Below are 10,960 nucleotides of genomic sequence, written 5' to 3' on the forward strand. Positions count from 1 at the left end.
AGGTTCCATTAGTGCCCCATCAATTTAGGTAGTGATGGCTGTTGCAATTAAAGCAAAGAAAAAGAGGCCAATAATTTTACCATTTTGTGTATGTCATTCTATAAAAAAAGCATAATATAAATTTGTAGGGATTGAATTTATTTTTCCACAAAATATACCGTTTTGTGTATGTGATTCTATAAAAAAAAGTACTGTATACCATCCATATAATAATTTTAGGGTTATAAGTATGGTTTTATATATGGTTTTATGAGTTTAAGTTGATGATATAATTTTACTCAATACCACCCTCCAACTTTCTCGTTAGGGGGGGGGGGGGGGGGGGGGGGGGGGGGGCGCCGGCCCACATCGTTCGGTCTTAACAATATTACCCTTAAAACACAATTGAAGTGAATACGTTATTGGCTAAATATCCGTTTTCTCATTAACCTAAATAAATGAATATTATATTATTATTTTATATACTATCACTTTTAAGTTTTATATTTGTAAAAGATCCTCCAAAGACTCGTTATTTTGAAAATTAGTTTTGCAATCTAGTTTTTTTTAATCGGTAAACCATTAATTGGTTAACCAAAAAAATCGGTTAACTTGTATTTTCTATTTAGGTTTAGGTTTAAGAAATTAATAAACCTTTACTCTCGCTTATCCATCCAAACCGAACATGGACATGGACCCTAGTGAAAAGATTCACATGAATATATTTGGTTAACCATCCATGAATATGGACCCTAGTGAAAAGATTCACATGAATAAAGAAAGTGAGATGAATAGTAGCCCAACATTATGGTGTTGGATAGTGGATACGTACATCAATAATTGTCAAGCCACCGAGAAGTAATGATGACAGATTCCTAGAAATATCTTTCTAGCTTCTCACTAATTTGTTTCCTCAATATTCTCCTTGATCAAGTGGAACAAAAATCTTTATGAATTCCTACCTATATATTCCAAGCATTAGTTAGCACTTGTATAGCTAAATAAAGTTAAGCTCTTCACTTTCTCCGGTCTAGCAAGATGACATTGACACCTGCAGATGCCATGCCATGGGTGGGAATGTATATTGCCTTAGCATCTCTGATTTGCACTCTAGCAATGGCAGCCGATCTCTTCCGAGGCTTTCGACAACGGAAGCTCTGGTTTCCATGCAGATTTTTCACCATCAACTCTACTACCATTACACTGATAACAATATCAACGAAGATACCAGTGGATCTGAGCACCGACATATCTGACAGTCTTGTGCAGCTGGCAAAGTTAATCAGCATTGCTTTCTTGGTCACCATGTTAGCCAACGTTCTCCCATCTTTAGGGCTTATGAATGACAAGGAACTTTTGCTGAACACCATGGCCTTGTGTATCCTCATATACACCATTAATGTAAATATGTGGATCCAAATTATAAGTTTGAGAATCGGGACAGCAATCCTTTTATTGATTCTTTTAATTCCATGGCCAATTTCAGTAGCCTTGACAGTTTCAGCATCTAGAAGACTTTTACAACAACGATACAAGGAGTTAACGTTGCACAGTTTGGCTTCTAATCATCAAGAGATGAAGAACTTCTCCAACAAGCGACTCATTTGTTATGTTAAAAAGTATTGGATGATGGCAGAAACTGGTAACCCCCAATTTGGAATTGCTTGTTCACCGGTTTCTTCTGCTTTTGGGGTTTTATGCGCAAGCCTTGCATTAAGTTTACTTACTTTTTTTCTTTCTGATATATCAGATGAGCCACAGAATGATAAATCTGATTATAAATGGTCAATCGATGTGATTATTATCTTACAGTTAATAGGAACAATAGTAGGTAGTATAGCCCCAATTTTCAGATGTTTGACTGCCACCAGTCATTTCAATCTCTCAATGAAATGGAGCATTCACCATCTAAACGTATTCAGAGTCGAGAAGCATTGGATACAATGTCTTCAACTGTGGAAAAGCAGCTCTGTTCCTATGTATATCCCAGGCCGATATTCCAAAAAGGTTTTCCATAATATCCGAAATATGATTTTGAACTTATGTATAGCACTTCAGATAACGATTGTAGTTATATGTAAAACAATTTGTCTCGTTCCCATATCTTTACTCATCTTATTCTCTTATTGTTATCGCTTTGCCAAGTTTTCCTTGAACTGGTTCAAGGAAGAACTAAATGCATCTAACAGCAATGTGATATCAGATATGGAAGAATATACTGGTTACGTCTTGCAAATCGAACAGGATGCGAAGCTTTCAAAGAGAATATTACGAAATGCGCTCAACTCTATAACTCGACTTCTTCACGAGTCTGAAGGTAAAGAGCCGAGGAATCTTATGAAGCTTCTCGAGAAATCTACAGGATTCAATGGAGTAATAGAGTTCGACAGTGATCGAGTTCCACCTTTACATCCAGAAGAAATCCAGAACTGCTGGAGCCTAGTAACAGTAACATTAACAGCCATTGCGCTTTCTCTTCCTAACATTGCAAACAGCCACATCCACGGATTGCTTGACTGCATGAGGGAAGGCCTCCAAATTGTAAGATATATCGAAGAAAGCCTCAATACAAATGGTGATTTGGTGAAGACAAGAAAATCAGCTAGACATGTGTGGACGGATGTTGAAGTGTATTGCAGGTGGCTACAATTTGATCTTCAAAAGAAGGCCCGTAAAGGAAAAACATCAGAGGAGATTCTTCAATGGCTTGGTGATGAAGCAGTAAAATTTGTTATACAGTTCAAGGCAAGGAAAAATGTAAGTCTGGATGACTCACTTTGTAAGTTCACTGCTGCGAGTTCAATGTACAGAATTAGTCAAACCATACTGCTTCACTGCAATGAGCAAGAAAATTGGCCAACAGATGAGGAAGTGTTTGAGTTTATATCAACCATAATCGCAGATCTGCTATGTGCTTGCTTTACCAACTTGCCACGTGTCATAATCATGAAGTGTCATGATGATGCGATAGAGAAAAGGGAAGATAACATCAGAACTGCAGCTCAGCTTCTTGGTAGATCCAAAAAAATCTTGAAAATTCTCAAAGCACGCCAACTTCCCAACTTAGATTTGGAATCGATGGGGTACATTGATAAGTGGCATGCAATACCAAAGAGTGAGATATACAATGGTTGTTCTTCGACCAAGATTCATTCAGCTTCTTCAAGTTCTAATGAATCTTTGGTAGTAACTATTATTTGACTAGTATGTATATGTTCAAAATTTGCCAGCCTTCATATGGTTTAGCATATCTAGAATAAGTTCATCCCTAATGTGGTACTTGTTACAAATTTCATAAGTATTACTAGAATTTAAGGTTTCTCAGCCTCTCATCCTTTTCATATATTTCTTTCTTAAAACAAGAATTGTAGTCTATACCTAATGTGAATGATGGATTTGTGCATATTTTGGTTTAATAGATAGGCATTAATACTGAAGATATATGGTACATTTATTGTGAAGATAAAATCCGAAAATAGTGATAGGGCTCTTGCATATATTTGGATTGATACCTAATGAAATACACAGGGGTTGATACACGTTAGCAATCACTTTTGTCCCGAGGGATTTGTTGTGGAAGGAGTTGGTTGCATGGAGGGAGTTACCAGAAAAGTGAGAGTGAAAGCTGAAGGTGTGATGAAGGTTGACGGGTGGGTTTCAAGTGTAGGTCACTAGTACAAAACGTATTTTTTTTAGTGTGATGAGGTTTTTTTTTGGTGCGGTCGTAGCCTAAAACCGCACCATTAAAACACTTTCGCATCAATAATTTAAAGAACCGCCCTAACAAATGCATTTTTGATGTTATTTACTTTAAACACACTAATAAATGCATTCTTGATGCTGTTTTTCAAAATCGCACTAATAAATGTATTTTTTGATGCGGTTTACCAAAATCACAGTAATAATAAATGTATTTTTGATGCTGTTTTCTTAAAAAACACTATAAATGTATTTTTTGATGCCGTTTTCCAAAACTACGGTAATAGAAAATGCATTTTTTGATGAAGTTTTGGATTGAGTTCCCTTCTCATTTGAGTTCCTGGACTGAAGGTCCTTCCAAAATTTCATTCCCCGTGTGATGCCTTTCTCTTCCCCTTTATATTTCCTTAATCTAATTTCATTTGGCAACACAAACCCTAATATCATCGATTACTACCGCCCTCACCAACATCCTTGAGTCCTGTCACTCGTGTCTGCATCATCGTCAATTCGGGCTGTCATAGCCTCCATCATCTCTGATTTCGGTCGACCCCACTCATATCGTTGTTGATTCATGTCTTCAGGTTAGCAACGTGATGAATCTGAATAATCTTTGAGGAGTCGACCTCCACTACAATCATCTTTGTCCATCGCGATCAACCCATCGTCAAGACTGTCAGGTATGTTTATGATATTCTGATTTATAATTTTGATTCATAAATTTACTTAATCTATATGTCTGATACTTTGATTTCTTAAGTTAGGTTGTGCAAAAAAGAAGAGGTTGGGCAAAGAAGCTTCTGATGTTCAAAGGAGAGCATATATATATATATATATATATATATATATATATATATATATATATATATATATATATATATATATATATATATATATATATATATATATATGGGAAAATATAAAGGTAGAAAAAACCTTAAAAAAGGAACAATCTCATGTCTTTTATCTACAATAATTATATTAAGGCTCTCTCCTTTGTATTTATAATATTTATAACCTGTGTAATTTACCTTTTGATTAAATGTATTATATGCATTTTAATAAAATTACTTTGTAATTTAGATTCTGAATTCCTACCGAAGCAAGGTAACAGATTCAAAGGTGGGTATCATCGCTAAAAGTCTGCAAGATACTGAAGAGAGGTCATGTGAAGATGATGATAACGTAACTGAACACGTCTAAATCAAGCAAACTTCAATATGCTTATGTAGTTACCTTCCTAAACAACTTACATACCTGAAGTTATTATATCAAATTGTAAATAGATACAATGATGAAAAGGTTAGAAAAGAATGAGATTTTTTATTAAATAATTTGAATCTCTTGTATGGTTTGTGCCATTACACCTATTATCATTTTTTGTTGTTTTGTTTCCGTATTGTAAATCAAGTTGTTTATCTTTGTAATGGTGGTGCTCTTGAGTTTTTTTTTTTTTTTTTTTTTATTTAATGGAGCGATTCTAGCTTTTAATAGTACGGTTGTACTGCCTTTTTAATGGAAAAAGCATTTGTTTTTTACTTTTTTTAGTGCGGTTGTTCGATCTTTTGGGGTGGTTTTACAACTGCATCAATAAATAAGACTATTTTTAAGGCGATATTTTTTGAGGCGTTTCAATAACCGCATCTATTAATCATTTTAACTGCATCGAAAAAATCTTTATGTACTAGTGGGTGTAGGAGGGTAGGTGGGCCCATAAAATACTACAACAAATTAAAATAAATGGTATTTTCATCATTTCCGAATACAATATAATTAAAATAGATTAAAATAAATGGTATTTTCGTTATTTCACAAATATCTAAAGAATTTGTTGATAGAGTTAGTAGGATAGGTGCTCTTCAAAAATCCAAAGTTAACTGTTCGTGCATGGAAAACATTCGTAAGGGCGGTTTGAAGGAATAATTTTAAATCACAAGCACCAATCGTGAAATTTAGTCTATAACAAAAACAAAAAACAAAATAGTAAGAAAAAGACAAATTAAATGTAATATGGTTATTCTGTAAATTTAACTGACTGGCTGTTAACCTTAATAACCCGGGACCAAATCCAAAATCGTTATGAAGCATCAAAACAAGGACCGAAATTGCAACCCTCAAAAAATGTCAAATTATTTATTTGGGATAAACATGAACTCAGGCATGTATATAAAATATTTTAGAAAAACAAAATTCAAACTCGACATGCAATATTATTTCATAAGAAATCCAATCTCATGACACTTTAAGTTTTACTCATAATAGAAAGTTAGAAACGCTCTTTACCAAAATTCCCAATTATAACAACATTCCAGGTCACTAGTTGTTATAATCACAAAGACTCTCGGATACATACTGTATTTCATGTCTCCTTAATTACTCCGACAAGCCCTAGTCAATCCAGAACTAACACCCCTTCCTGCTATGGATGAAAACCATTCTTGCTCCCAGTCAACTATTGAACCATCGGCTCCACAACAAATATCTACAGGTTCTAGTGGCATGACACTTCAAGGAAGTCGCAGAAGCAACATGGGAGAATTATGCAAAATTCCAAGACGGAAATAAAGCTAACAGGTATAATAATTTATAAATACTGAAGCACTAGTCTGGAAGACTTAGTATGGCTCATGTGCACGAAGACTTCATCTCCTTTCATTTATTTTCATTTACCAGTCAAAGTAGTTGCATCAAAGTATGATTCAGGTTTCATTTCAGCATGCAAGGTTTCCTTAATTTTAGTTAGCCGGTAATTCCCCTTCTAAAAATTGTAATCTGTATTTGTTATTAAGTTGAAAATTGCACCAAATCATCTCTTCTTCATCAGTTTTTCTTGGGAGATTTGCCATTTCAAATTGGTTTGCTATCAACGCCCTTCTAACAAAATGTACTTTTTTCCAATATCTACATATTTAAATGCCAAATTTTAATATATCCATAATTTAATGGAATGACGAATGATGAATGAGGAGTATTAATGTAGAATATTGCTGGGAATCACTAAGTTTTAACTGGGTATTTTTGTCCCCATGGATTTGTTGCCAAAGGAGTTAATTGCATAAAAGTTGACTAGTCTGTTTCAAGTGCAGGTGAAAGAGGGTAGGTTGGCCAATATAATACTATAACAAATGAACATAAATGGTATTTTGGTCATTTCACCAATACAAAGAATAAAAAAAAAAAAAAAATTGTATTTTTGCCATTTCCCAAATATGTAACAAAGTTAATCAGACAACTGGTGTTCTAAAATCCAAATTAAGTGCCCTATGAAGGAATAATTTTAAACCATGAGGACCAACCATGAAATTTAGTCTATAACAATAACAAAAGACAAAATAATAATAAAAAGACAAATTGAGGGTAAAATGATCATTTTGTAAATCCAAAATCTAACTAGCTGTTAACCTTAATGACCGGGGACCAAATCCAAAATCGTTATGAAGCATCTAAATAAGGAACAAAATTGCAACACAATTACTTTTGGGTCCAAAACCGAAAAAAAATAGCTAAACCCATGGACCAAAAATATAATTTACTCTAAAAGATAAACGGACCAAAAAAGTCTATATCATAAAGTATAAAGATTGTTAGATAAAGACTTGATAAAAACAAGGTTCTAAAAAGGCTGGTATGGCTCCAAAATTTGTATTTGCTGCCAAATTTAATAAAATGTAGTCTCATATATGTATATAAAATGAATAATAATAGAAAATATATAGATAATTATTAATTATATACAAATTTGTTGCTTTAATTCATGCCTTACAGACAACATGGCTTGCCACGACTCGAAAAACTTGAGGCTAGACATTGCCGCCAAATCATGTCTTGCATTATCTAGATTAGACCATTTGTTATACCACCACTAACCACTATAGTAGTGGGTGTTACGTCATCACTACATTCTCTACCACTAACCATGAGATACCTACCACTAAACACACCACTCCACCTAAATTTTTAATTAAATTTAAATGAAAAATACATAAAAATCATATGATTTTTTTTAAATACTAATTTTCATTAATTTAAAATACCAAATTACATTTATTAAAATAAATATAAACCAAAAACAACATTAAAAATAAAGATTACATTAATTAAAAAAAATAAAAATTACATTAATTAAAATTAAAAAAAATAACATTAAAAATAAAAAAACCTAAAATCACCAAGCTTAACCAAAAAAAACTATCATCTATTCCTACATTGGACTCGAACGGAGTCCTTCATCGCGAGAAATAGCTCCAAATCTTTATCTTCATGGTCGTCCACTTTGGTTTCAAGATTTCAATATCGGTTTTTGTTTAAATCACCGATTGTGTTTCTATCATTTTTTGATCTACCTGACTCAACTTTTCCGCCGTTGTTTTTTATAAAGTGCACATAACGATCAAATTTCTCTCCAAATTGATCCATAACACTAGACCTGAAGCCGTTGATACCGTTTTTTTGTGCTTTACTTCTGCCTACGGGTCAACGAAGAGGTTACTCGCCTTCAAGATTGAGCGGATCATCGTTGATGTCAAAATGCATTCGCCCATCCGATTGTTGAGGCGTTCCGTCGGTGTTTCTTGAACGTTTTGAACCAGAAGATTGTGAACTTCCTTGCGTTTGCTCTTTCCATTTTGGAGCATCTTTCAACTTTAACCAAGGTTTCACATATGTAAAAGCTTTGTGTGTTGGCGTTATTTTTTCAAATTGGTCCAAAGCTGCCTTGAAGACATCAAAATCATTTTCCCCGCTTTTCGTATGTTTAGCAGGTGGTTGTAAAATCCTCCAAATTTGGTGCTTTTTATTCAATTATCGTGCCACTTCGAGCTAATTTGATCAGGATTTCAGCTTTCGCTTCCCGTTAGCTTGTAAAACACCGCACAAATTTTCTCCCAAAAACAATCGAACGTTTGACTATAGCATTTGATTGGGTGTTGGGAAGCCGAAATCCATGCCTTGGCTAGCTTTTCTTCTTCTTTCTCTTTTGTCCATGGGACTCTTTCTTGGGTGGTGTTGGGTCGAACCGCTTTTTTTTTCTTTTTTCTTTTTAGGTTGAGGTGGCGGTGAAGGTTGAGTTTCCGAAACAAAATCTGGCGAATGAGGTGGTTGTGATGGTTGGGGCTGTGATGTTGTTAGAGTTGTTGTTGGAATGGTTGGAAAGCTTGATATTGTTGAAGTTGTTGTTGTTGGAAGGACGGGAAAATTTGATATTGTTGTTGGCAAAGTTTTGTTTGTTGGATATGGGAACTGGTTTGAAGCAAATTGGTAAAACCACATTGAGGTGATTCCATCATCGGGAATTGGTAAGGGGTTGTGTCTAACGCATAAGTGTTATATGGTTTGCGATTTCTATGATTTGGGATCCATGGTTTTGGTTGTGAAAATATTGTGTGTGTTTTGTGTATAGAGTAAGAAAAGAATGGTGTATAAAAATAAGGTTTAGAATTGGGTATTTATAAGTGAAAATGGCATATAAAATTGTTATTTAAAAAAACACTTTTTTATAAAATTTGGCCATTCAATGGCTAGTCAAATGATCAAGAAAGTACTTGAGCCCTATTGGTGTTTGGTTTCATCGTCTAGAGAACGGTTCACCATGACCACGATCGGCCGGGAGAGTGTGCACGGTCGTGATCGTGGTCCAGCTTAACCACGAGAAGGCTCGTGCCAAGTATACCGGTTGGCCTTAACAAAAGAGGAAACGATACGCTCGTACTCTAAATTTTCATGAATCAATACAATAACAATTTAACATATCGAAAATGATAAACAATTCACAATTCTATCAGATTTCATTAAGAACTGAAACTCTAATTCCCTCAGTTCTTGATAAATAAAATCTTAAAATATTACAATTACTATGAAATCCGAGTTTGCTTACGGAAGAGTTATGCCAGGTAATGCCAAATGCCTGGTCAAACACTAACCCCTGAAAATCTCATTATAAATCGATTCCAAAGAAAAAATCAATGATGATGACTGTCCATAGCGATTTTAAAGAAAAATCGACGATGATGGTTGAAGATGGCTATAAAGGAAGCAGGGATAAAGAACGAGTAAGAAGCAGTTGACATTTTCTTAACCCCTTTTCCCTGTTTTCTTCAAACTCATAACAGACAAGTAGTACTGTAATTTATAACTATAGTCCGAAGGTACTAAAGTTTTTTCACAGTGTTAGTAACAAAATTTTAACCGGAGTTAGCAAAGTGATACCAAACAGCGAAATAGGGACCATCTATAATCAAATCCCAATACTAAGGACAAAGAGTGATAAATCTGTGCAAACCACAGGGACCAAAAATGTATTTTACTCTAAAGTCTATATCATTTATAGCATTGCTTATTAGATCAAAATAAATATATTGTAAAACTGACTGATGCAAAGGGTGCACAATGTAGCAAGGTTTCATTTAGTTGGATCATTGTCTTTTTTTTTTTTTTTTTATGAACGGCCAGTTAGTTGTTAGATGTTAAATTCACCAAATTAGTATATTCGTCTAAGCCTAGATTTGAACCCAAGAATTGTGGCTAAAAGGTTTCCACCTCTAGCAGACTAGTCCCACATTCGCAGTTGGATCATTGTCTTAACCAGAGATTTCATCCATTTAAAATTAGTGTGTTTACTTTGGGTCAAAGCTTTAGGAACATTAGGCGTTTACTTTGAGTCAAGCCCTATATACATTATGCTATTGCTGGATACATCAATAATTAAACTGTCAAGCCAATGTGAAGTCTTTGAGACTTGACCACATATTCTTGGAAATATCTTTCTAGCTTCTCACTAGTTTGTTTCATTGATATTCTCCTTGATTAAATTAAATAAAAGTTTTTCTTGAACTCCTATATATGTATATATATATCAAGCATCAGTTAGCTCTTATATTGCTAGATCAAGTTAACTCTTCATTTTTTATAGACTAACAAAATGACATTGGAATCTCGTGCAGAACATGTCATGCCATGGGTGGGAATGTATATTTGCATAGCATCTTTGGTTTGCACTCTAGCAATGGCAGCCGATGTCATCCAAGGCTTTCGACAATGGAAGCTCTGGTTTCCATGCAGATTTTTTACTATCAATTCTGTTTCCATTACAATGATAGCAATATTAACAAAGCTACCAGTAGACTTGAGCTCCAACATGTCTGTTGACAATCATGATATTCTAGTAAAGTTTGTCAGCACCATTTTCTTGTTCACCATATAGTCGCTTAAACATTAACAGCCATTGCTCTTGAGCTTCTGAATATTGCAACTGCCATGTCAAGGGGTTACTTTCCGGTATGAAAGA

General features: G+C 34.3%; 1 protein-coding gene across 1 annotated transcript; it reads left to right on the plus strand.

The window, feature by feature from the left end:
- The first annotated feature begins 1,017 nt into the window (after positions 1-1,017).
- On the plus strand, positions 1,018-4,881 carry LOC145004931 (uncharacterized). Its single transcript, XM_078963962.1, has 3 exons — positions 1,018-3,162; positions 3,508-3,642; positions 4,762-4,881. Exons 1-3 carry the CDS (start codon positions 1,018-1,020, stop codon positions 4,879-4,881), a joined length of 2,400 nt encoding a protein of 799 aa, XP_078820088.1.
- The last annotated feature ends 6,079 nt before the right edge of the window (positions 4,882-10,960 follow it).

The sequence above is a fragment of the Lactuca saligna genome, chromosome 1 (genome assembly GCF_052625555.1).
Source record: "Lactuca saligna cultivar CGN05327 chromosome 1, ASM5262555v1, whole genome shotgun sequence".
In the NCBI taxonomy this organism is placed as follows: Eukaryota; Viridiplantae; Streptophyta; class Magnoliopsida; order Asterales; family Asteraceae; genus Lactuca; species Lactuca saligna.

What these genes read in the sequence shown, in the direction of transcription:
- LOC145004931 (XM_078963962.1), top strand. Translation starts at nt 1,018, where the DNA reads ATGACATTGACACCTGCAGATGCCATGCCATGGGTGGGAATGTATATT. An exon ending in CAAGTTCTAATGAATCTTTG is followed by an intron (nt 3,163 to 3,507) that starts GTAGTAACTATT and finishes TGAAATACACAG; the next exon opens with GGGTTGATACACGTTAGCAA. An exon ending in TTGACGGGTGGGTTTCAAGT is followed by an intron (nt 3,643 to 4,761) that starts GTAGGTCACTAG and finishes TTTGTAATTTAG; the next exon opens with ATTCTGAATTCCTACCGAAG.